Source organism: Ochotona princeps, chromosome 25 (assembly GCF_030435755.1).
Source record: "Ochotona princeps isolate mOchPri1 chromosome 25, mOchPri1.hap1, whole genome shotgun sequence".
Classification (NCBI taxonomy): Eukaryota; Metazoa; Chordata; class Mammalia; order Lagomorpha; family Ochotonidae; genus Ochotona; species Ochotona princeps.
Genome location: NC_080856.1, coordinates 17,569,035 through 17,595,993, shown reverse-complemented (window position 1 = coordinate 17,595,993; position 26,959 = coordinate 17,569,035). Strand labels below are relative to the sequence as shown.

Here is a 26,959-nt window from a genome sequence, read left to right as displayed (position 1 = left end):
CTCTGAAGTAGGATGCAGGTGTCTCAACCTGTACTTTTAATTGCTGTCCCAAGCAATTCCCTGTTCATATCTATTTTAAAAAGCTTAGGAGTCCCAGCTCCTCCATATCTGATCTAGCTTCCTGCTAACACACCTAGGAAAGTATCAGAGGATGGCCCAAGCGCTTGGGTCCCTGTACCCATGTGGGAGACCTGGAGGAAACTCCTGGTTCCTGGCTTCAGACTTGCCAAGATTTGATTGTTGTGGCCATTTGCGGAGCAAACTGGCAGATGGAAGACCTTTCCACCCCCACCCCAGCTCCGTATCTTAACCTTTCAAGTATATAAATAAATCCAAAAACATAAAACACTTGATTTTTAAAAATTAAAGCTTAAGGCCTAGGCGTGCAAACAGGACCCCTCACTTCATTGGCCATTTTTGGCAGGGAGCGGGAGAAGAAGGGATGGTGCAGCCTAGCCTGACTGTTTAAAAGCAGCCAGCATCAGGGCCACCCAGCAATGAGCACTGGGGTCTTGGGAGTGTGGAATCATTGTCTAGGGACATCCATGGTTAAGGCCATCATAGGTTTAGGTGAGGAATGAATTCTGAGAGACTCCTAATGACAGAGCCACTGTACTTGCAGGTAAGCAAGCTGACTGAGACCCGATGGCTTGGAGGGGAGACTGGAAGGTCTGTATGGGTCAGACTCCTGCACCAGCCCACATGGGAGTTCTGAGCTGGGCTTGTTAGCATGGAACATTGCTGATCACCACATGCCAGTCCACATGAAAGCTAGAGCTGAGGGCCTGTCTAGCAGGGCTAGATCCCAGCACCTGACTGTATGTCGGGATAGGGGACAGGTCACATTAAACAGGGCCATGACACTAACCAACACGAAAGAGAACCAGGTCCAGAGGCAGATTCTGAGGGGGTATGTGAGACAAGTTCTGTTGAAATACATGTCCCGAGGGTTAGCTCAAGAGTTGAGGTGGTGATGGGCTGAGCTAGGTGTGACCATGGAACCTGCCAGCACCCACGGGAACTGGGACTGAGAATAGTCTGTGCAGGTCCAAACTGCAGCACCTTCATGTGCATCCTAAAACAGGGTATGAGGTGGGCTGAACCACAACATTCACCAGCTCATACAAAGCCCATATGGAGGGGCAGGCTAAGCTGGGAAAGGGCCTTGCGCCCCTGACATGTATGACATCTGGGTCTGGGAGTAGGCCAAGTTGGGAAACTTGGGAAACTCCCCCAGTGGGTCATAGTTCCTGTTGGTGAGCACATGGTCCAGGCCTGGGGGTCGGGCAAGCTGGGCAAGGTAGCTCCATCTCTTGGCAAGTGGGTGAGTTGGTTTGGGAAGGGGGAGGATTGGACAGGGCCGAGTAAACTTTAGCTCACTGGCAAGTGCAGAAATCAGGCTGGAGCACAGGTCGTGCCGGGCTATGCTTGTCACACCTACTGGTTTGCCAGAGCCAAGGATGGGAGCAGACTGAGCAGGGCCAGGTTCCAGCATCTGCCAGCGAGAGTTAGGACTTGGGGTAGGATGGGTCAGGCCAGGCTATAGAATCCAAAGGCAAAGCCCAGACAGGTGAGGGGCTATGCCAAGCTGGATCATCTCCACATTTAGCTGCTTCTCCCTTGCCTATGCTGTGGCAGTCAGTCCCCTGCTTACTAGCGGTCAACTGTCATCCTGTTATAAATCTGTTCCCACAAAGCACTAGAGACTCGGTCCTCTTTCCAACTGCAAACAATTCAAAGGCACCCAGTAGAAAATGGTGGCAAGAAAAATCTCTCCATGGCAGCTGCCACCTGTGGGGACCACCTCTGCTCCTCTCTGATCTGGCTGTCTAGCCAGCTGCATATACAGGGGGCTCTGAGGGCTGCTGAGGGCCTGTCAGGAACTCGGCAGGCTCAGACCAATGGCCACCAAGTTTGGGAAGAGAGGCATGCTGCATTTTTTTCAGTGAGCTCTGAAGAAGACTCATTTGAAAATCCAAAAGAAACCTCAGACCCTGAAAGAGAAACCATGAACCCTAACCTCAAAATTACTTTCTTCTGATGACTATGCACACTCAAACCGCAATGGTAAGTAGTTCAAATCTTTGTTATGGCAGCTCTCAGGCCACACTGGGGTAGTTAGCTGCTTCTTCCAAAAGGAACAACTTCACGCTTTAGCTCAAAGGTTGAGGTCCTCAAAGCATTACAAAGCATTGGTGAGTTGGGGCTGCTCTGCACAGACTCACAAGAGTGGATTGTTACATTTTCATGCATTTGCAAGCCAATGATTAAATTATTACCACTGTTAGATAATTTATTATGTGATATATAATATTAACATGATATGCACTTATACCTAAATATATATGGACATCATCACTTCTTACCATAATACATTCTACTATTTGACCAGGGATGGGAAACTTTTTTGACAAAATGTCAGGTAGTAAATATTTTAGGCATTGGTGTATAAACTATTCCGCTTGGCCAAGTCTGTGCAAAAGTAACCACAGATAGTGGGCAAACAAGTGATCCAACAAAATTTTATTTATAAAAACAGACAACAGGCTGGATTTCACCTGCTGGCCATAGGCTGCTTACTCCTGCTCTTTAAGTCATTTACATCCATTATACCTGGAAGGTAGACATCCATAAACAATGTGCTCACGTATATTCTCCTTCCCCACCATGAGTTCAGTGATATCATACAGACAGCTTGAAACACAGTGATGGGGTTTACACCACAGAAATCCTCAAATGCTACAAATCAGGGCTTGATTTATTATTATCTTTTTAATTATTCAGGCTTAGGAAAGTGATAGAGAGGATTTTATAAGCATGGATTAAATTTAAACGTGTATCATGTCTATAGCTCAAGAAAAACGTTAGGATCTATTCATCCACACAGTTGGCTCTGTGGTACAATGGATAGCGTATTGGACTTCTAGACAGCATATACTCATCCTGTACACTTTATTATCCAGTTCAGAATAAAATCACATCACCAATGAATGACATTCTGACAAACAACTTTGTTCTTTCACTTTCATCTTACGCATCGATTTAAATGAAACATCAATCAACACGTACATGGGAGCTACACTTGTTTGTCAGTTAACTTCCTGTGCTGGCTCTGAGAGTAATCCAACGAAAATTAGCAGAAACATTCGGACAGTTATTGACTATATGAACTTGATCATAAAGAGCATTAAACATTTTATTATGTATAAATTAAATGATAAAGATGCTTTTAATGATAAAATATACAATAAGCATATGTGTGAATTTTTAAATGACACTTCGAAAACATTTTTAAAAATTTTATTTGAGATCCAGAGAGAGAGAGAAAGAAATAGACAAAAAAAATATATTTTATCCACTGGTTCACTTCATTAATGTCTACAATGACTGGGTTTGTGCCAGTGTTGAAGCAAGGGGTCAGAAACTTAATCCAGGTCTCCCATGTATATACTGGAGACCCAGCTACCTAAGCCATTGTCAATGCTTCCTAGAGTATACACTAGCAGAATCAGAAACGGGGCATGTAATAAACCCAGTGACTCTTGGAGTGTGTGTGTGTGTTTATTTACTTAACAGCTCTTCCATCTGTTGTTTCTTTCCCCAATTGGCTGCAACGACTGTAGCTGGGCCACATGGAAGTCATGAGTTTCATTCAGATCTACACTAGAGGCAAGGGACTAAGCACTTGACGATTCTTCCATTGCTTTCCCAGGCACATTAGGCACAATAATCCAGAGAACTAGATTTTGTAAGTGGAGCAGCCAGGCCACAAACCTGCACCTACATGAGACATGGGATGCTGGTGCTGCAGGCCAGCACCTTAACCCACAGCACCAGGATGCTGGCTCCAATGGGAATGTTTAAACGAATAGCACAAACACCCTGGGATTATTTTTTAAAAAATGAATAGAGGTCTCTCTGTCTCTCCTCCTCTCTGTATATCTGACTTTCCAATTAAAAATAAAAAATGAGTGGAGGGTCCAGCATGGTAGCCTAGTAGCTATAAAGTCTGTCTATGCTTCCTGTGTGGGTAGGAGAAGCCAGGAACCTGGAGCTCTAGCCAGGTTTCCCATGTGGGTGCCAGGGGCCCAAGTATTTAGACTACATTCTGCTCTTTTCCCAGGATCCATTAGCAGGAAATGGATTGGAATTGGAGCCACTGGGACTTGAACCAGCACTCCAGTATGAAATGGGAGCGTCCAAAGCCCTGGGGCTTAACCTGCCAGGCCAGGATGCCTGCCTGGAGCACCTGTGATTCTTAAGCTAAGGAGGAGCAGAATCAAAGACTATTCACATGTCAAGAAGTTATGTAGTTGAAACCCACAATCAGTGGGAAAGCTTAGAGATAATAAGCTTCACAGTATAAACCTCAAGAAGTCAAGTGTGATCCAAGCCTGGTTAGTGGCTTGCACATTGAAAAGCATGGATAGGGCCCGGCGGCGTGGCCTAGTGGCTAAAGTCCTCGCCTTGAAAGCCCCGGGATCCCATATGGGCGCCGGTTCTAATCCCGGCAGCTCCACTTCCCATCCAGCTCCCTGCTTGTGGCCTGGGAAAGCAGTTGAGGACAGCCCAATGCATTGGGACCCTGCACCCGCGTGGGAGACCCGGAAGAGGTTCCAGGTTCCCGGCTTCGGATCGGCACGCATTGGCCCGTTGCGGCTCACTTGGGGAGTGAATCATCGGACGGAAGATCTTCCTCTCTGTCTCTCCTCCTCTGTGTATATCTGGCTGTAATAAAATGAATAAATCTTTAAAAAAAAAAAGAAAAAAGAAAGAAAAGCATGGATAAACCTGATATGGCACACCCAAGTGTGTCTCTACTTTAATTTGGGGAAAAAAGAATGTAATCACACTTAAAATAGTTGGTCTTCCACCTTCCAGCTAGACCCCAGCATTTAACCTGGATCTCGTGAACTGCCCAAGTTAAATTACCAACTGCATGTTACTGACTCAGAAGAAAATGACTGAACGCTAGGCTGTGGAAGAGACAGGCTGGGCTGTGTGAGATGTGTAGGTGTGCCCCTTGCCTTACAGGAACTCCCCACACTATAAGATGCTGGGTAGACAAGAAAATGAAGCTTGAATGCCTGGGACATGGGGGAAGGAAGAGATGAATCTTTGACCCGGGCCTAAGGCTTCCAGGTGGAGACAGAGGCTGTTTGGTTGGTGGTGTCTAGAGCGTAGGGTGTGTGTTAGCCATCTGCGTTTCAAGAACCCAGTGAATGAATGCTTCCAGCAGAAGCAGCAAAAGATGGCTAGTTTTCAGGAAACAGATCTCATTTCTTGTTTGGTGATGGTTGTGTGTGTGTGTCTGTCTCTCTGTAGTCAAGATGCTGGGGGAGGGCTATTCATTTTCCTTCTCATCTCTAACATGCACGCATACTGTTTTTGGATATTGCTCCTAATTATTTTGTAAGTTATTTTCTGTTACAATCAGTGTTGTGCTAGCACAGATTTGACATTCTACTTCTTTTTTTTTTTAAAGATTCATTTATTTTTATTGGAAAGTCATATTTACAGAGAGAAAGAGAGACAGAGGGAAAGATCTTCTGTCTGCTGGTTCACTCCCCAATGGCCAGAGCTGAGCTGATCCTAAGACAGGAGCCAGGAGCTTCTTCAGGGTTTCCCACATGGGTGCAGGGTCCCAAGGCTTTAGGCCATCCTCTACTGCTTTCCTAGGCCAAAGGCAGGGAGCTGGATGGGGAGCAGGTCAGCCAGGACACAAAACGGCGCTCATATGGTATCCCATCACATGCAGAGAGGGCTTTAGCCATTAGGACAACGTGCCAGGCCCAAAAGTTAATATTTTTTAAAAAAGATCTATTTGAAAGGCAGAGTAAGAGAGAAAGATATCTTCCATCTGCTTTTTCACTCCCTAATTGGCCGCAACAGCCAGGGCTGGGCCAAATGAAGCCAAGAACCTGGAATTCCATCCTGATCTCCCATGTAGGTGGGTGTCAGGAGTCTTAAGTACCTGGGTGTCTTCTGCTGCCTTCCTAGGTCACTAGCAGGGAGCTGGATTAGTACAACACCTGGGACTTGACAGGATGCTCATATGGGAGGATGCTGGTGTTACAGGGAGTGGCTTAACATACTGGCCCACAAGGTCCACTGTAAAAATTGGCAATTAAAGGGAAAAGCTTTGCTTCTCTGGAAGTCATTTAACAATGCATACAATGAGATGAGAAAAGTCCCACTTTATGGAAGAAATGTCAGGCAATAAAACCATGTCTGAATGACAGAATTTGAAAATGACCATCCTACCGCCCCAAAGAAATAACCAATCCACCAAGAATGAGCAATGGATGCTGGGAGAGTCCCAGGACTTCTGCTCCTTGGGAGTGGGATATTCTCTGGCGGGTGGCAGTGGAAAGAAGTAGGCTATACCTCTTCAATTGATCCTCATCAAATGATAGTACATGTTTTCAACACAAGCCACCTGCCTCAACCAATGAAAAGCTTAATAAAGCCCTTGGAATCCCGTGGTACCATTGTCAAAATGTTGAGCTTGAATCCAGTTGACTCTTGATTCACCTCCAGGACATGGGTAAATGACACCAAAACGAAGTGCTCAGGCAGCCTAGGATATGGACATTCCCAAAGGTAATGTATTCTATATATACAGAAATAAAATACAATACATACAGTTCTTTTTTTAAAAAAAAAAGATTTATTTTATTTTTATTACAAAGTCAGATATACTGAGAGGAGGAGAGACAGAGAGGAAGCGGAGCTGCTGGGATTAGAACCAGCAGCCATATGGGATCAAGGCGAGGACCTTAGCCACTAGGCCACGCCGCCGAGCCCCAAATACATACAGTTCTAAAGAAAGGCTACACAACCACATGAACAGACTCAACACCACTAAATGGTATGGTTAACATGACAAATGCTGTATTATTTGTATGCTACTATATATTTTTTAACTTGTTTAAAATACAGGTATCTCAAGATAGGTACCTGAAAATCAAATTGGATAGTTAGGTAAACTGTAATATTCTGTCACTAAAAGATCATTGAGCAAAGAAAAAGGTAAGATAGGGTATTTCTACCCACCTCCACTGCCCCTTCTAGAAGGTTCTTGTGCAGTTGTGAAGACAAGACACAGGTTAAACTGTAGTAGTATGAGGAAGTGATTAACATTTCCGGGTCCAAATGCACAGTGGGTAGAGACAGCAGCAATGGGGATGGAGGTGGTCCAGGCAATGTGACCTAACAGGTAGTGCAGGCTTCTGCAGAAAGTGGAGAAGAGAGAGAAAGAGGGGGAGAGAAAAAGAGAGGGAAAGGAGAGAGAGATAGGAAGGTGAAAGAGAAGGAGGCCACACCAGGCCAGGGAAGGAACTAGGCTAGTCCAAAGTATGGTGAGAGGCAAATCAGCTGCTGGATGCAAAGAGACTGGGGCACAGAGCACTTTGGGCATTGGACGGCTGCAATGTCATAGACAATGGGGGAGTGACAGCAGGTTTCACTCGAGGAAGAATTCGATCAATGTGACTTTTCAGGAGATTAATTTTGAAATAGTGCATAGGGCAAATGGAGACAGGGAGACCAATTAAGCAGCTGTATGCTTCAGGGCAGGACAGCATAGCCTGGAGGGTGAGGGCTGGGGCATGGAGAGAAAGAGTGGTGTGGACAACTGCCCTCCAGATGAGCCAGGCAGTGAGAGCAGACACAGGGCTGTGTGCTGGGACGGCAGGGATGGTGCGCATAAGACTAGCCGCCCTGCCATACTCACCATGAGGGGTTGCCCGATGCAGCCATTGGAGGAGTGAGGGGAAGAACCAGGACTGATGGCAGACATGCCAGAACTGCCACACAGAGGTGGTTCTCTGAAAGGTGATAAGGAAGTAGGGGTCCAAGACACAGGGCAAACCCAGAGGCAGAGCCAGGGACCCAAGTGAGAGGCTGGAGGAGAGCAGAAGGAAGGGAAGGCCAAGAAGAGCTGACAGAGAAGGCCTAACGGTGAGTATCAGTGAAACTCTCGTAAAAGAAACATGGCTGTCAATAAGCTCTAGGTTGTCTGTCTACTATCTGAAGGAATCCATAGTCACTCCACTTGGAAAGCAAAAAGCTCCTTCAGCCTAATTAGCCAAATTGGGTTTGTCACCTGGCATTGAGTATTCTGTCTCAGTCACTGGAAAGGACAGGATTCATGGGGTCCCAAGTTCTGTTTGGGTGTCTTGTAAAACTCTGCCAGATATATGGCAAGGGAATGAAACGGTGGCTTGAGGGGACAGAAGTCTGTAATCTTGCGACTTGGCCAACAGGGCTATCCCGTGTGGGCAGGCCAAATGCAGCCAACTTCACTCCAATCAATCCAGTTCTACTTTGCACCTATGGCAGCTTGTTCTGCTGCTGTGTGGCAGGAGACCATCCTGCCATGTGTGGGAAAGTGGGGTCAAACTATGGGCCCTTCCTAGAGGAATCAAATCAACCAGCCAGATCAACCAGGACCTTAAAGCCCATGCAAGATCACCATGACCCCAGGCAAAGGAGACAAGTACAGAAGAACAAGACAAGGGGTGACACCAACTTCTCTGAGGCTAAGGCTGTCACATGTTAAATACTTGAATGGCATCAACTCATGCAGGCATTTAGGGTGGTAGGTGCTACTTGGAATGCCCACATCCCATACTCGATTACCTGGGTTCAAGTGTTAGCTCCATTTCCAACTGCAGCTTCCAGCAAATGTGAACCTTGGAAGGCAGCAGATGATGACTCAAGTACTCGGGTCCCTGCCAACCACACGAGAGACCCAGATTGAGTTCATGGTTCCTAGCTTTGGCCTGCCCCAGCCTGGACTGTTGCAGGATTTAGGGAGTGAATCAGCAGGTATAAGATCTCTTTCTTCTTTCTGCCTTTCAAATAAAACAAGATGCTTACGTACCCCAGTTAACAGAGCACATAAAATAGGAAGTCACAGGAACCAAACACTGCCCTTTACCCTGTCCACTTATGAGAGATGAATTCTGTGCTTTTTACAAGCCACTCCAGTCCAAAGAATCTTCTTTGTCACTGCCCCTCAGAGCCAGGGATAACTAGGGCATCACTGTGGCTGAGGAAGGCAAAGGATTTTCACAGCCACTTAGCAGGTGCATCACCATCAAAAAGACATCTCTAACTTGGCGGGCACTGAAAAGCTATCCCCACTCCACCACCCACAGGATCGACCCTGCACTGAAACATTAACAATCCCAATGTGCCACAAGGGAAACTGAACAGCGGACGAGAAGATGCTCAAAGGGGCAAAAACAGAGAAATCATCACTGTAGCTAGATGCCCCTGGAGTTGCTTGGCAACCATCTTTGCTAACACCTTCTCCCAAAAAGGAACAGTTTGCATCAGCTCCTGCAATTTCCCTGAGGCCAGGATTCTGCCTGCAGAGGCCCCAAACCTGGGGGCCCTTGTGATGAGAGTTTCATTGATGGGGAGACATGGAGCCCCACCAGCATGCTGTGGGTGACATACTCCGTGGGGAGGGAATGCTAGACCATCTTCACCATCTCACTGGGCTTGGGGGAGGCAAGCTAGGTGCAGGTGCAACTGTTTAAGGGGGTGCTCACACCTGTACAAGCCCAAGTGCGCGCCCTTGCTCAGGTGTTCCATTTTCTGCTGGCCTTCCCGTGGTCCTGCCCCTGCTTCCAGGAAGACAGCCATCACCACACAGTGCTTTTGGAATCAGACCACCTCTGGCTCAAGTCCCAGAGCTACTACTCCCTAGCACTTCTCTCAGTCTGTTTCCTAAAGTGGGGTTGACAACAGGAGCTATATAACAAGATGGGCATGAGGATTAAATGAGAAAATATACCTTTTGGCTCTGTGCTTGGCACATCATAAATGCCCACAGTTGGCAGCACAGTTTGCTAGTTATGGGTTTTAATTTTCTTATGTATTCATTTATTTAATAAAATAAATACACAGAGAGAGAAAGATCTCACATTTAGTGGTTCATATCTCACATGACTAAGAGCCAGCTCTCTCATATGGGTGGCAGGGACCCAGCAACTTGTGCCATCAATTGCAGCTTCCCAGAATCTGCATTAGCAGGAAGCTGGTATAGGGGACAGAGCTGAGACTTGAAGCCATGTACCCTCTGTCGCAGGACTGTTACTCCAGAACACACAAGCAGCTTTCTTAGAACTCTTCAGACTGCACCTATGGAATCAATATCTGTGAGTGTTCCTGGAAGCTTTGCTTTAAAAATAGTTTGCCAAAGGGCTGGCACCATGATTTAGAAGGCTAAGCCTCTGCCTAGAGTGCTGGCATCCTATAGAGGTGCCAGTTTGAGCCCTAGCTGCTCCACTTCTAACCCAGCTCCCTGATAATGGCCTGGGAAAGCAGTGGAATATGGCCCCAAGTCCTGGGCCACAACGTCTATGTGAGAGACCCAGAATAAACTCCTGGTTCCTTGCTTTGGATTGGCTCAGTACTGGCCATTGTGGTCATGTGGGGAGTGAGCCAGTGGATAAAAGATCTCTGTCCCTTCTCTTTCTGTCACTTGGCCTTTCAAACATGCATACAGAGAGAAAGCTGCCTTATTTTTTTAAGGATTTATTTATTTTCTATTGGAAAGACACCCAAGCAACCTGTTGAAGGCACTGTGCCTGGCTCCTGTGCTCCACTCCTGGCCATTGTGTCTCAGTGTGACAGCAGCCTTGGATCTGGCGGGCTAAGTAACGGGCATATCATAGCAGGTCCCCAGAATGGCTGCATTTTGTAAAACACTGAAACTGATTCACTCTTGAAAACCAGTCATGGGCCTGGCAGAGTGGCCTAGTGGCTGAAGTCCTCGCCTTGAACACACCAGGATCCCATATGGGCACTGGTTCTAATCCCAGCAGCTCCACTTCCCATCCAGCTCCCTGCTTGCGGCCTGGGAAAGCAGTTGAGGACAGCCCAAAGCCTTGGGACCCTGCACCCTCGTGGGAGACCTGGAAGATGTTCCTGGTTCCCGACTTCAGATCAGCGCAGCTCCGGCCGTTGCGGTCACTTGGGGAGTGAATCATCAGACAGAAGATCTTCCTCTCTGTCTCTCCTCCTCTCTGTATACCTGACTTTGTCATAAAAATAAATAAATCTTTAAAAAAAAAAAGAAAACCAGTCATACAGGGACATCTACCCAACTCTTTGTTTCTTCCCTGGCATCCTTAAAAGATAAGGGACACAGAAAAGCGGACAAAAGACGCCTCATGATACAGTCCCACTCTGGGGTGGTCAGGATGCCATCTCTCCCCTAGGATTGGTAGGTCTGCTCAGGCAAAGCAGAGGACCTGAGTGTCTGGCAGAAGTGACAGTCATCACAGCAAACCGTTGCATTATGAAATACCTACTGCAGATCAGAGACTAACTCATCTATTCTCACAACTCCAATAGGTACTATTTTTTCCTATTCTGAAAACGAAGAAATGGACACTCACCTTTACACACAGTTAGGAAATGGCTGAGTCCAGAATCAATCATAGGCACTCCAATGTGGAATGTGGACACAGTAACCGGCAACTTAACTGCTACGCTTAATGTGTGCTCCCACTGTCTTCTGTTTTAACTGTACTGTTTTGCGGCACTAAGTATATTTACACATATATATACAATCATCACCACTACCCATCTTCAGAACTTGTCCAACCTTCCTGTATCCCTTAAGCATAAACATTATTCCCCCTCTTTCAGTAACTGGTACCCACCATTCAACTGACTGTTTCTATATATTTAACTATTCACAGGGCCAGGGTTATGCTACAGTGTATTAAGCTGCTACCTGCGATGATGGTATCCCATCAACTCCAGTTTTGATCCAGCTTCCTGTTAATGCTCCTTGGAAAGCAGTAGGTGATGGACCAAGTGCTTGGGCCCCTACCACTGACATGATAGACCTGGCTCCAGCCATGTCGCATCACAGCCATTGGGGCCATTTGGGGAGTGAACCCACGATGCCCCTGTAATTCTGCCCTTCAAATAAACAGATCTTAGAAAAATAAAAATTGGCCTCCTTTAGGAACTTCCTATAAATAGATGCCCATAATATTTGTGCTTTTGTGATCAGTACTGTTAAAAGAGCTGGATCTCATCTGGCAGGGGTAGGGACACAGGACTCCAAGAGCTTCAGGTGCCCTGGAGCAGTTGCATGGCTCCCACCAGCCCCTGCACTCCCTTGCTGAGGCTACCCTTGAACCACTCACATTCTAAATCATAATTAGCCTCACAGAAGCAGCTATGCTGATGACTTTCAGGTTCAAACAACCCATCCTTGTCATTCACTCAAGTCTATGTTTTCCCCTAGGTGACCAGAAGCCACTTTATCCTGCCCTAGAGAATATCTATTTGGTTTCCTTTTCTTCCATAAGCACTCGATCCCTTCAAATTGCCAAGTGGGATTGTGTTATGAAACCACAGTCACAAGGATAAAACATCTCCATAAAAACAAATGCTTCTCCCTCCACCCCCCCGGCAGAATCCCAGCTGTCTGGCTTTACAAGCAGAACCGGCTAAGTCCTGCCTGTTGCCAGAACTAGCTATGGATAAAACGCCTTAGCCTCAGCCTCCTAACAAGAAGGGATATCCTGAGCTCTGGCCATCAGGTGCCAGTGCCTCAGGGCCCCAATCCAGCTCCAACTGCAGGAACGGCCCCTTGAGCTCTGCCACTGAAGAGAGGAAGAGAGAGCCAACCAGACAGCACCAGCTGGGAGCCCAGTCAGGGCAGGATGCTGACATCAAGGCTAGGAGAGACACAAGCAGATGCCACTGTTTGCCATTCAATTTTTACAACATTCAGACACAGCCAAACTGTTCCCAGAAGTAAACATTGGGACACCTCAGACTGGGGGCGTCCTTGGGTAAAGGGATTTGACCAGGTCAGGGTGTCCCTGTGCCGGTTACTACCAGTTTACTATATCTACAAAGCCTCATGGGGGCCAGCACTGTGGTATAGCATGTGAAGCTGTGGCCTACAATGCTAGCATCTCATATAGGCACCAGTTTAAGCCCTGGCGGTTCTGCTTCTGATCCAGCTCCCTGTTAATGCATCTGGGAAAGCAACAGAAGATTCCCCAAGTGCCTGCATCCATGTGAGAGACCCGGAAGAAGCTTCTGGATCCTACCTTCCGATTGGCTCAACCCAGGCCACTGTGGCCATTTGGGGAGTGAACCAGCCGATGGAAGATCTCTTTGTCTCTCTCTCTCTCTCTGTAACTATACCTTTCAAATAAACAAAACTTTAAAAATTCATAAATGAAAAGCTAGCCCAAAGGGTATAAGCGCAACCTACACAGAAAACCATGAAGAAGCTTAATCTCTTGTCAATCAATTCTGCAGCAGAGGCCCCTGAGAACCACAGGCCAAAGACGATCACACAGCCTCCTGGGCCTCAGCAAGCCGTGCACCACATGCCACCACATCAGCCGCCCTCAAGAGTCAGGCACTCCCCTAACCTCTCTAATTGCCAAGCCTGTACACACAAATGTTGAGAGCAGCCACTCTGCTACCCGTCATGTGCATCCCCATTTCAGACTTATCCCACGGGTAATCAGACTGCAGAGAAAGCCAGTTGCATTTCCAGCCTGACTTTAAATATAAACTGCAATCCGTAATGCTTTCACTGTGATGTTTCTGATAGCAAGGGTCACCACATCAGAAATGTCATCCTTCAGCATCAGAATCCATGCTTGGGCGTGGCTCCCCTTCCCCAGCAAAGGAGGGAACACTGCCCACTCCCTATACCCCAGTACTTCCTCCTAACCTGAAGCAGTGCCTACATCTCACTGTAGCCACCACTGACTATGGAATGGAATTAAAGATTTGGAGGAGCGCCTGGCACTATGGTACAAGTTAAGCTTCTGACTGTGAAGCCAGCATCCCATAGGGACACCAGTTCAAGTCCTGGCTACTCTGGATCTAGCTCCTTTCTAATGTGCCTGGAAAAGCAGTGCAAAATGAACCAAGTCCTTGAGCCCCTGCACCCATGTGGGAGACCTAAAAGAAACTCCTGCTTCCAGACCTTAGATTGGCTCAGCTCTGCTGCTGGTGACCATCTGGGGCGTGATATCGGTGGATGGAGGATCTCTCTGCTAGTTCTGCCTTTCAAATAAAAATAAATACATCTTAAAAAACAAAAAAGGTTTGGAGGAGTTTCTTGGACTTTCTTGGAAGTCTCAATCTTTTCCAAACATAGCCCAGGGCCAGGGGCTGAAGAGTTCAAGGCCAGGATGGGTCAGCTTAGAACTGGACCAAGATGACTTAAAGGGTTTGTGATCTACGCCTGGGCATACAGAAGTAGAGTACTTCAGGAGTACTCTAGTCTATTTGCCTTGCATACTATCTGTCTGGCTTCGCCTGATATCAGTGGCTTTCGCAAGCTGGGGAGCATTGGCTATACCTGGAAACATTCTTGGTTATTCCAACTTGGAGGGAGAAGCTGGAATCCAGTCCTTCCCAAAGAACTGCCAAACACCTGACAATGCAAAGGGCAGCCTTGCTCAGCACAGGGAAGCATCTGGCTCCAAGGGTCAATGTGGCACTGGTGAGAAAACTCATGGTACTCTGTGCTCTACTATCTCTGCTCTAGCAACAAGACCCTGTCACTTCTAGAACATTTTTTTTAAAGCCTATCATTAAAAAAAAAAAGATTTATTTTTATTTGGAAAGGCAGATCAGATTTATGGAGAGAAGCAAAGACAGAAGAAAAATCTTTCATCTGTTGATTCACTTGCACAAATGGCCACAATGGCCAGAGCTGAGCTAGTTTGAAGCCAGGAGATTCTTCAGGGTCTCCCACACAGGTGCAGGGTCTCAAGGTATTATGCCATTCCCTACTCCTTTCCCAGGCCATAAGCTGGGAGTTGGATGGGAAGTGGAGCAGCAGCGACACAAACCGGTACCCATGTGGCATCCCGGTGCAAGGCTCAGATTTAGCCATTGTTCCATCATGCCAGGTCCTTGTAGAATATTCCACATTCTCTTCACAAAGGATGTCTTTGCTAGCTCCACCCTGCCCAGCTCCTTACTCATCCTCCAGGTTTTAGCTTCAATGCACGTTCCTCCTGGGGGTGAAAGAAGGCTTTCAGAGTCCCTTGCTGAGGTCACGTCCTGTGCCACATGCCACAGCCCCTGACCTGGCCTTTCAAGTCACCAGGATTTTCTTGATGCCTGGCTTTACTGCCAGTATGGAAGAACCCTGAGGCAGAGCCTACACTCTGGCACTGCTGTACCCAGACTTGGCACCATGGCAGATCTCACTTCATGTCATTAGCTCCAAGGAGCTGAGAAGTTACCGATGGCTGGCTTGTGTTAAAACTCAACACAGCAGTTCAACTGGTTAATTGTCTAACTTGCAAGTGACACCATCCCATATGGGCACTGGTTCGTGTTCAGGCTGTTTTACTTGTGACCCAGTGCTCTGCTAATGAATTGGGAAAGCAGTAGAGGACAGCCCAAGTACTTGGTCTCTCACACACATGTGTAAGACCAGGAAGACACTCCTGGCTCCTGGCTTTGGATCAGTTCAGTTTTGGCTGTTGTAGCCTTTTGGGGAGTGAACTGGTGGATGAGAGATCTTTCTCTCTGTCTCTCCTTCTCTCAGTAAATCTGTCTTTCAAATAAAAATAGATAAATCTTGAAAAAAATTTAAGTCTATGATCCCCGGAAGCTTGAATTAGCACCCTACTATGCAGGCATTGAAAAAAAGATGTGACTGGGCTGTCACACAACGTACAGCTCTCTATCATAAACGAAAATGGCCAGAGAGGACACAAAATTTAAGAGTGTTCTATGACTTACTTATACGGGAACAAGGAGAAGACAAAAATCATCCTACGCATCTACCAAAAGGAACACAGGATCTTTGAAAGGATACACAAGCAAGCAAGCAAGCAAGCAAGGAAAACGGGTGAACATTACCAGCTTTTTAAAAGCAACTTCCATATGAAGGTTTGTAACAGTCACACTTTCTAGCCTCAAAGAGTCATTCCCACAGACTGACAGAGGGAAACACCTTAGCACAGTTTCACTGGTTTAGAGGGCGGTTTAATATTTACATTGTTGCAAAGTGTGCCCAACCTAACTTGCTGTTTTGGAAGGAGCCAGGCCACATTTACCCTAAGACCGGAACCCAGGCATATGGAAACCCTGTAAATTTAAAGAAAACCCATTTCAGAAACTGTGTGTTTTCCAAACTAGATGGCACAGTGTTCTGAGTTTTGCCATCCTGCCACAATGCACCCCTCCCCAAAACACACACACACACACACACATCCTTGGCCCTCAGCTGGATGCAGCTGCACAGCTTACTCAGTCTTTGGCCCTTTCCTTCTCCTTTCAGTCTTTCTTCCCTGCTACTTCGAAGCTCCTATGTGCCACAGGTCCTTCCAACCCAAACACTGGGCAGCGGAAAAGAGAATGATATGCCAGAGTGAACAAATGCCGCTACTTGTTAGCAAAAGGGGGAGGAAGACAGGCTTAATGGAGGAATGCAGTGGAAATTAATGGTGAAAATGAGGTTTATCTGTGTTATCGGTGGACTTCAAGCCTTCCCATCTTCTATTAACATAGATAACAGAGCTGTCTGCATGTTGATAAAGGGAAGCCCACGGCAGTTTTCCATAAATCTCTACAGCTTGTCCCAGGTTTCCGGGGCACATATTTGAAGAACACTTCAATCTCACCAGACTGGCTGCAATCACCCCCTGCACAGTGTTTCCACCTGACGGTAACTGCAAAGCTCCGAAAGCTGAGCTGACCCTGTTCCCATGCTCCCTGCTTCCGCCTGCTGTTCAGTCCGACTCCACCAGCAGCTGAGAACAGCACACTCTGTAGCCACACCAAGGTCTCACCGGTCCTGGCAGAGTTTTTCACAGCCAATCAAAACACAAGGAGCATAGAAACACAGACGAGAGCCCAAAGCCACAAGCACGTGCTTCCAAGAGACCCAAACAAAAGATATATTCAGGCTTTTCTTTCCTTGGTGATAAAATGAAATTCATCATATTTTAAAATTATTTTTCAGGCCCAGCACAGTAGCTTAGTGGCTAAAGTCCTTGCCTTGAACACGCTGCGATCCCACATGGGTGCCGGTTCTAATCCTGGTGGCCCCACTTTCCTTCCAGCTCTCTGCTTGTGGCCTGGGAAAGCAGTGGAGGAAGGCCCAAAGCTTTGGGACCCTGCACCCACGTGGGAAACCTGGAAGAGGTTCCTGGCTCCTGGCTTCAGATTGGCTCAGCTCCAGGCATTGCGGACAGTTGGGGAGTGAATCAGTGGGCAGAGACCATCCTCTCTGTCTCTCCTCCTCTCTGTATATCTGACTTCAATAAAAAATAAGTAAATCTTTAAAAACTACTTTTCATATGTCCCAGTCCTCAGAAAGAATTTTGTATAAACTCTTCTGAGCCACAGGTCATCAACTGTCCCAGTCTTTCTCTCTAGCTCGCGTTAAACCTAACAATTACCACTTATTGGCTAAGAGTCATGAAAAACATTGATATCCATAGAGCAGTTTTTAAAAAATCATTAGCCTCATAAAATTATGACAAAATGGTCTGCTTTAAAAAGGAAGTTTCGGGCCTGGCGCGGTGATCTAGCGGCTAAACTCCTATCCTTGAACTTGCCGGGATCCCATATGGACGCCAGTTCTAATCCCGGCAGCCCATCTTCCCTTCCAGTTCCTTGTTGGTGGCCTGAAAAAGCAGTCGAGCATGGCCCAAAGTCTTGGGACCCTGCACCCGAGTGGGAGACCGGGAGGAAATTCTTGGCTCCTGGCTTTGGATTGGTGCAGCACCGGCCGTTGCAGTCACTTGGGAAGTGAATCATCAAACGGAAGATCTTCCTCTCTGTCTCTGCTCCTCTCTGTCTATCTGACTTTGTAATAAGAAGAAAATAAATCTTAAAAAAAAAAAAAAAAAAAAGGAAGTTTCTGAAGTCCGGTGCAATAGCTCAGTAGCTAACTCCTCGTCTTGCATGCACCAGGATCACGGCTGCTCCACTTCCCATCCAGCTTACTGTTTATGGCCTGGGAGAGCAATAGAGGATATCCCAAAGCCCTGAGACCCTGCACCTGCATGAGACCTGAAAGAAACTTGTGGCTTCCAGCTTTGGATGGGCTTGGCTCTGGGTCTTGTGGTTACTTGGGGAGTGAACCAATAGAAGAAATATCTTTCTGTAAATCTGCCTTTCCAATAAAAAAAATTAAAATAAAATAAAAAGGAAGTTTCTGATATGGTAATCTTTGGCCATCATCACAGATTAATTAAAAACCCTCGTTGATAATCAGCACTAGGTGCAGAGGTTAAGTCACCACCTCGGATGCCTGTATCTCACACTGGCGTGCCTGATTTGAGTTCTGGAGACTTACTTCCAATCCAGCTTCTGCTAATAGCAGTGATGGCTGAAATACTCTGGTCCCTGCCAGAGACTCACATTAACTTCTGGGTCTGGCTTCTCTTCCTGATCCACCATCCCTGGTCACTGTTATCATTTGAGATGTAAACTGGCATATGGAAGCTTTCTCTCTGTTTATCTCTCTGATTTTCAAATAAAATGAAAAGAAGTAAAATGTTAAAGTCCTAAATACAATACAACTTTCTAGATCTAGCTTCATCAATATTATCATGAAGGTAATGATCTTAATAAGGATTTTAAAAGTATTCATTAAGCACCTACTATGTGCTAGAGCGTTTCTGTAACTATCTCAATCCTTCTAACGACCGTGCATAACCTCTTTTCTAGGTCAGGATGCCAGTGAGTGAGCTATGTGAATCTTGCTTGTTATCTATGAACTGGCATGCATAAGAAAAAGTTCAGGTGAGGCAATCAGAAACGGGCACTTCCAGAGTTTCTCCCCAATTTGCTTGAAATGTCTTGAGATACATTGGCAAAATGACAGAGAGAATTACAGTTTAAAAGGTTAGCTAGCACTACTAACATTACCTTCTTTGGAACTTACTATCATCAACACATTTCGCGTAGTAAATTAGGCTAATATGGTTTCTGGGACCCCATCTTAGGAAATCTGAGCACTGATGAATCCAAGCAGCTCCCAGGAAGGAGCACAGGGTGCCCTGGCTTTTATACTTTGATCCTCAGTGTTTCCCATAGGGCTGGAAATCATATACCATTCACAAATCATTTGCAGCAAAATATGCTTGTGTATAAGATGCAGTAATTTTTGCCATGAGGATGTTCTAAATTGAGAAAATTGACCTAGTTATTTTCATTTTATTTTGAAGTATGAAGGTGCTTCAAAAAGCTCATGAAAAATGAATTATAAGGTAAATTTATTTTGGTGCAATAAATGTTAAAATCCATACATGAAAAACAAAACAAAACAAAACAAACAAAACCCTCCAGCCTTTGATTCCTTCCTCAAATATTAGGCCAAAGCTCGGGGCCAGGAACTCAATCCAATTTCCCACATGGTGACAGGAAATCAACTCCTTAAGCCATAACCATTGCCCCTACAAGGGCTGCAAAGCTGAAAGCATAAAGTGGAACCAGGAACTGAACCCAGGCATCTGATAAACTGAACTTGGGCATGCTATCTGGCTGTTTAACACTAGATCAAATGACCACCGCTACAATTTCTGTAGCAATGGCTCGTCTGGTGTAACTGCATCTCCAAGGCAGGTAAATTCAATAGGGACATCTAGGTGAAAAGGCCCAAAGGTCCCCCTTACTCTACGGATGAGAGTAGACCCAGAGACAGGAAAAAGTAAGCCCAAACGTACAGACCATAACTTAGTAAGTAGGTTCAAATCTCTGTCTCTCTCCTGGTTCTTTAACTGTCCAGGTTGTCCCAGACATAATTCCATCCATGCATGTGTATGTGTGGAATTCTCAAGTTTCTGAATCCCGCTGATGGTCTGGCAAGGCTCAAAAGCATTTACAAAGCTCCTCTTGACCAAAATCATGCCAAATTTTGGATGAGATGATAAGATTGATATGAAGACTTTCTATGGAGGTTTCCAAGAATTCATTTAACATTTCACACCTGACACAGCTGAAAAAATCATAACAAAAAGGTTAAAGCATAGGGAAGGAACTACATTACCACAGTCGGTATTTAAAAAGCCAGAAGTTTTAGCTGTGTCTTCCAAAATAGTGGCCAGAGACAGGGGGAGGACAACACAATTGTTATTCTACCTTTTCTGCCTAACTTCCCCATTTGAGCTTGGTCTACAGAAATAGTGTATCATAGCAGCATTATTCACAATAACTACAGGTGGGAAACAACCCAAATGTCCAGCAACAGAGAAATGGGTAGACAGAACACATGTGAGCTTACTTCAACATGCTCATAGATCATGGATTACAAGATGGTTATTTTGCGGCAAAATTTCTTTGTATTCATGCATACAAGTGGTATTCACAAAGTCCACGAAAAACGCATACAATGAAAACCAAACATGGATAGTTAGAAATACTACTCAGCTTTATAAAAGAGTGATATGAACCCATGCTGTAACAGAGGGGAAGCGAGAAAATACGATGCCAAGTGAAACAATTCAGGTACAAATACCATGGACAAATACTGAAGGATTCCTCTTACAGGAGGCATCAGGTATAGGCAACTTCATAGTTATAAAAAGGAAATAGAAAGTACAGAAAATTGAATGAAGAACAGAAAGAAAATGGAACAGTTTCTGATTGAGAGGATTCAAAAGTTGGACAATGAATACTTGTGATGGCTATACAACCCTGTAAATAAACTGCACATTCAAAAATGGCTAAAATCATCAATGTCACATCGTGTACATGTTACCACAAAAAGTTTCGTATCAAAATCTGAATCCTATCCTTTTTATTTCTCAGTCAGAATTCATCAACTTTATTTTATTCATTTATTACCATATAGGCCCAAATTTCCTTTTAAGACCTGCTGACCGCAAATAGCATCACTGGTCAATCCATATATGTTTGCACATACAGGTTGCACATAGTCGTTCAAGACCCACCTTCCCATTCTGCTGTGACCCCTCCACAAACACCTGTGTGCCCCAAGACCTCCTACCGGGAGACTCCATGGAGCAGGCTCCTGGCAAGCAAATGTAACCAAGCCAACGTTGCTACACTTATAGGCAGCCAAAACCTGATGCAGGGTCTCAGCACAAACCTTAAATTCTTCACTGGGGGAGCACTTATTTAGTACTACGTATATTTTATCTACACAGAAAATGATGTGCAAAACCCAAGAACAAGGCCTACAAACGAGCAGATGACAACCTCCACACAGGCACGCTTTGCACTGAACATTGGGTGTCCTTAACATAAATGCACATAATTAGGAACTCAACCTTTATACCTCACAGGACAAAGCATACCTCTTGTGATTTCCACAAAGTGGAGACCTTTTCATTTTTCCTTAAAAGAATCCATTTCGCATGAAGAAAGCCATCTGCAACAGGAGTCTTTTGAAACAGAAGTTGGTGGGGGGAACAGGGTGGTGGTGGTAGAAATTTGAGTTCTGGGTGTTACAGCCATAATTTATCACCCAGCTCTAAGATGTGTCAATCTTGTGCCACACCATGACCTTTACTCGGCTTGAATTTAAAGCCTTTCACAACCTCATCATCGCTCATGTGGCCTGATAGCTATAAGCTCTCAAAGACCTCAACAGCATGTGAAGACTCATCCAGTGATCTTTGCCATTAGCAACACACGTGGATATCTGGTGCTTGTAGTAAGTCCACTTGATGTCATTCCCCTGGGCATCCTAAACACCTACATCATGACCACTTTGACAGTCTCAGGAGCCAACATCTTCAGAAAAATGTTTTGTTCCCAAAGTCCCCAGTTAGCAGAAATACTGTGCTGGATAGAAAACTCTCCTGGAATACATGAGCATCTTAAGCCACCAGGTTGTTTTCCCTGAAGCACAGATCTTCCTCTTATTGAATGGTCTGGAGATGACGAGTGGGTACAGAAAACTGACTACCTCAGGTGCTGATCTGTAAAGTGAGTTCCAATTTCCTAGGCAGATTCCCGCAGCCTTCCAGAAGGACTGTCTCATGGCCTCTTCTCCATTCATTCCTGAGGAGCAACACTCTCTTGCTTAGGAGTCACTGGATACCCCCCATCATCTTCTGCCCCTTGCACCTTCCTCCCCAGGCCCAGTTTCAGCAATGCTATTCCAGGACCTCAGCTAGCAATTTGCAATTCCAATGAAAGCACCTGTTTGTGCAGCAGAAAAGGGGGTTTTCTGAGTTGCTGTCCTGGGGAGTTGACAGGCCAGTTACACATGGCAGGTTTGCAAACCACCAGGGTATGGTTTACTTACAGGGACCTGTGCACACAATGTCCAGTCCCAGCAGGCTGTGGTCTCACTCCTGTGTCTCAGTAGGGGATGCCCTATTTTTTATTCCCTGTGTCCCATTACAAGCACCATACTGTTTAATTCTGAGAAAACAGAACTGGGGGGTGCGGTTGTGGAGGGAGGTGGAGAGGCTGTGGATACAGATGCCCCCACCCTGCCCACCACAGTGGCAATCTGTGACCCAACTTGGGCAAAGTGAGCCAGATCCAACTCACTATCAAGTGCTGCCATGTACACTGTTTTTTCCAGTGGAGAATGAAGAAGGAGCTGCAGGAATCACCATGTAAGACTCTTCAAACTGTTGTGCATAAATGCACAAGGCCAGCTGCATTGCTTGCCAGGGGTGTCCCGATGGTCATCGCTAACCAAGTCTGTGACACCCTACCCAGATTTGCACACACACACCCTCCCACATCACCATCACCATCGCCATTTGGCAAGGATGCTCCAAAGCAGAATGGCCAAAATTCACAGACGAAGGTTCAGACGTGGACTCCAACTGAAATGCAGTCAGCTTCTGCGTTCCACAGCCTCATCCCTACCCCCCACCTCCAGTTGTATTTATACTTTGCAAGAAGTTAACACCAAACAGTAGTCACTTGGGCGTGCTCAATTTCTCACAAGCCTTAGTCACTGTGCTCAGCAGAACAATTCACATTATATTCCAAAATCCCATGAAGATTCTGCCACACATGCTAACACTAAAAAAAAAAGAGCTCCACTTACCTTCTTTATTAAGCCTCATAACCTCCCTGCTTTTTCCACCCTCTTTTCCAGCCTCTTCTAAATCTACATCTGCAGATGAAAAAGCAAAAAAAATAAAATAAGGAGGAAAAAAGAGAGGGGGGATGAAAAGGGGAGGGGGAACCCCCAAGTCAAGGTTGGTGGGAGGGAGGGCGAGAGAGTGTTTATTTGCAAACAGATCGATGAGAAATATCGCCTATGAAAATCTTTCAAAAAATTGACAATGCAACGTTTCCCTCCCCGCCCCCCCAACCCCAAGTCTAGGTTTCCGGCTACCTGGCACAGATAGGTATCCCCCTCCCCAATAACAAAACAGAAAAAATAAATAAAAACTATGCAAGCAGCAACAGAGTAAGCCTTTTACGCAGACATCGCCACGGGGCTGCGGAAGCCCACCCGGCAGGCTGCCGCGGGGGGCCGGGCGCAGTCCGAGGGGCCGCCGGCCGCGGGGGCCTCGCTCCGCGCACCGGCGATCCGTGTGTGTGTGTGTGTGTGTGTGTGTGCGTTCATTTGGGGTGGGGAGAGGCATGGAGGATATCGGGGACCACTCTCTCTCACACACACTTTTTCCCCCCAGTGGCTCTAGGTGAATGGAAAGGTTACAGGATAATAAAAGGAGGAAGAGGAGGCGGTGGGGTTCTTACTGTCGGAGCAGTGTAATTTGGCAGCGTCGATCCAGGAGGACCAGGGTTTGCCCAGAAACGCCTCCGGACTGGGCACTTTGCGATCCAGTGTCGCCATTGCTCTTCCTTCTTGTTGCTTTTTCCCTGTTCCTTCGGCAGCCCCAGCCGAGAGACACGGGATTCGAGAACGCTCCGACGTCATCTTCGGAACGTTCCGACATTGAGTGTTCTGAGCGCCGAGGGAGGGAGGGAGGGAGGGAGGCTGGCAGGGAGGGTGGGAGGGAAGGAGAGGAGGAGGGAGGCGGGGCCGGCGCCCGGGCGTCCGCAGCCGGCGGGGCTCGCGGCGCTCGCGGGGCGGCGGCCGCCAGGGGCAGCAGCGAGGCGCGCGCCGGGGAGGAGCCGTGCCGCCCAGCCAGCGCCGCGTGTGGAGACGCCGGGCGGCTGAGGGGATGCTGCTGTGGTGGCGAGCTCCCGGGGCCGAGCGGCTGGCGCGCCTGTGGAGAGGGCGCTGCGAGCGCCGCCACGCTGGGCCCGGGAGGAAGGGGAGCCTTTCCTGCAGAGTTGGGGTCCCAAGACCCAAAGTTGGTTTTTTTTCCTTCTTCCTCTTTTTGCATTCCTTTCCTCCTGTCCCCCGCTGCTGCCCGCGGCGAGGTGACCCCGCGAGAGTCCCAAGCAACTCCGTACCCCCACAACCCCCGCCCAGCCAAAGAAAGGGACTCTGGTGAGCGTGCCTCCCAAGCCCACGCAAACACTCATTCTGTTTTTCTCGGTGGACCTTGGGCCGTGGAGATCCGGACCTGAGACCAATGGAACTGCCTCTAAAAAGCAGGTGAGTGTAGCGCGACGCTGCCTTTGCAGGCTGCCGGACGTGCCAGACTGAGAACTCCTCCTGGACTCCTCGGGATTCCTCCCCACCCTTTAGACTTCAAACTCCAGGCGCGCTGAGTGGCGGCGGCTCTCGGAGGAGCGCAGCGCAGGCCCGCCAGCGCACGCGTGGGAGGCCTGGGAGCCCTTGGCCAGCGCTCGCTGCAGGAATACCGGGGTGGCCCGCGTGAGCGCTGGGCAGCTGGAGGCCGGGGGACCTTCTGATTCCTGCTGGCTGAGCCACTCCAGATAGCTAAAGGGACAGCGCTAGATTTTTCTCTGGATACTGTGGGCTTTTCATCGAGATTTTCCCAACTCCAAGCATAGAATTTCTCCTCTCTCTTTTAAAATCCTGTTATTTGCTAGAAAATATCTAAACTATTGGAACACCATCCCCTGCCTCCTGCCCTTTCACGTGAAGTAGGAACCTTTCCCCTCGTTCCTCAGCACCCTGGCTTTTTCACCAGCACCACTGCTACCCTACTGCTGTCTTACAGCCCAGCCCCTAGCGTGGTCGCTGGAAGTTGCCTTGCTTTCACTGAATTCTTTGCCCAGGCTGTGCCATCTGATGCCCTATCCCCGCTCCCCAGTGGCAGCCAGTGTTAGGATGGGCAGTGAGAGAGAGGGAGTCGGACTTGTCTTGAGTTTTCATGTTCGTGTCACCAGCGCTGCCTTTGCTGTTTTGGGAAGAGTTCCTGTGTAGCTGGGATGCCGCTAGATGACGAATCCCCATGCTCTGGGTTGGTGATGTTCACAGATGTTTATTACTTACAGGGCCCTTAGCTGAAGCGTTGGCTGGAGGCTGCATTTGACACTGCATCTACTTCCCCGTCCAACCTTGGTAGACCAGCTGCCCGAGACACTTGTTGCAGCACCTGGCTGCTGTAGTGAGGGGAGTGGTGGCTCAGCACTGTGCTTGTGCACAGCTGCAAGCAGCAGGAAATTTGTCCTCATGGAGACCACAAGATCTGACTGCCCTGCATCTTGGGACCCCGAGGTGGGATTCTGGTGGTCAGGTGAGTTGAATGCTTGCTGTCTTCCTAGGGAAGGGGAAGTGAGGACGGAAGCAGAGGCTTCCAGCTGAGCATTATCAAGCCTGATGTGCTTGGCTGCGGAGCCTGGTTTAACTGACATGGTTGAAAGTGGTGTTTGGGGAGGGGGGGGCGGGGAGCCTGACCAGGCATGCATGAAGTTATGCAAGGTACTGAAGAACAGCCTTCCAACAGTCTGTAGATTGTGTTTGAAAGTGGGGAGCCGATTGGAGGTTCTTTCTGCACCCTGAAGAAGATGTGGCTTGGATTCCTGTGACTGTGGTGTTCAAGACATAGGGCATTTGCTGGAGAAGTAAGGCAGTATTCATGATGTGAAGACGAGGGAAGTCTGGAATTTGGGCAGGGCCATGCAGGTGGAGAAGAGGGGCCAGGAGTGATCTGCTGTGTGGATAGGCCCATGTGGCGAAGAACTCAGGGAAGCCACCAGAACTGCGGCGAGAGACCATCAGCCGGGAACCTAGGCCCTTTGCCCAACAGCTGCTAAGTAGCTGTATCGTGCCAGCACCACAGGCTGGCAGGGAGGCAATGACCTGAGCTCCCAAAATTGTCTCTTCCCCTGGAAGCCACCCTGTACCCCTCAGAAAATCAGAGGTGCTGAGCATTAGGAAAACTCAGTCCACCTCAGTTAAAAAGAAACATTGCAGTGATTCTGTGTTTGAACAGGAGCCTACTTCCGCAGCTGTAGCTCTGGATGAGTGGAAGTTGGTACTTGGGACGCCGCCTAATCGTTGTGCCACTACAGCTGGGCTTCACTGGGCGGCAGAAAGTGTGGGCTGGAATCTGAACGTGATTTAGACTGGACAAAAAGAAGACCTAGGGCACATGGCCATGTTTAATTCCTAATCAGCATGCACAGACGTTGTAGCTATTAGAATCATGTAGGGTAATAGCAGAGTTTCCGCTCTAAGCCTTCTTCAGTTTCTCCACTAGGCAAGGGAGATTTTTAGTACCAACTTGGTGAAGGTGTGACCCACGTGCATGACTTTCTTGGCTGTCAGTCATATTGCATAACTGACAGAGAAGAAGGAAACCATTGCTCATCACATTACTAGACTTTGGGTGAAAATGGAGGTCATTTGGAAATAGTGTTGGAGACAGTAGAATGCATGTAGCAACCATGTGTGTATGGCACCTCTATTGTAGATTCTTTTAATTTTATTTTTATACATGTATTGTAGATTCTAAGTTCTTCTGGTAGCAAATAATTACAAATACTGTTAAAGGCAATAAGGATCCCACATGTTCTTAATAGCAGAGAAGGATCACCTGCAAAATGGTAGTTTAAAGTATTGGGATAGTCTGTGTGATAAACCATCATGCAAACATAGAGTCCAACTTTGCCTCATAATTCATGTCTAGGGGGATGACAGGGGCATAAATAT

At 47.2% G+C, this 26,959-nt stretch overlaps 1 protein-coding gene across 15 annotated transcripts in view; it reads right to left on the bottom strand.

Annotated features, from left to right (window-relative positions):
• ATXN7L1 (ataxin 7 like 1) overlaps nt 1–23,918 on the bottom strand; it is a 224,662-nt gene extending 200,744 nt beyond the window's left edge. For 6 of the 15 annotated variants that reach the window (XR_009244220.1, XM_058654957.1, XM_058654958.1 and 3 more), the window contains exons 1-2: nt 23,683–23,917; nt 23,021–23,089 (exon numbers count right to left, since the gene is read on the bottom strand). Coding sequence is in view for 14 of the 15 variants with exons in the window: in XM_058654957.1 (XP_058510940.1) it covers nt 23,021–23,089; nt 23,683–23,863 (250 nt within the window). In the remaining variant the exon portion in view is untranslated. Of the gene's footprint in view, nt 1–23,020; nt 23,090–23,682 lie in introns of all 15 variants that reach the window. The other 9 variants (XM_036497304.2, XM_004594325.3, XM_004594324.3 and 6 more) reach the window with 3 other exon arrangements.
• Between the last annotated feature and the right edge of the window lie 3,041 nt (nt 23,919–26,959).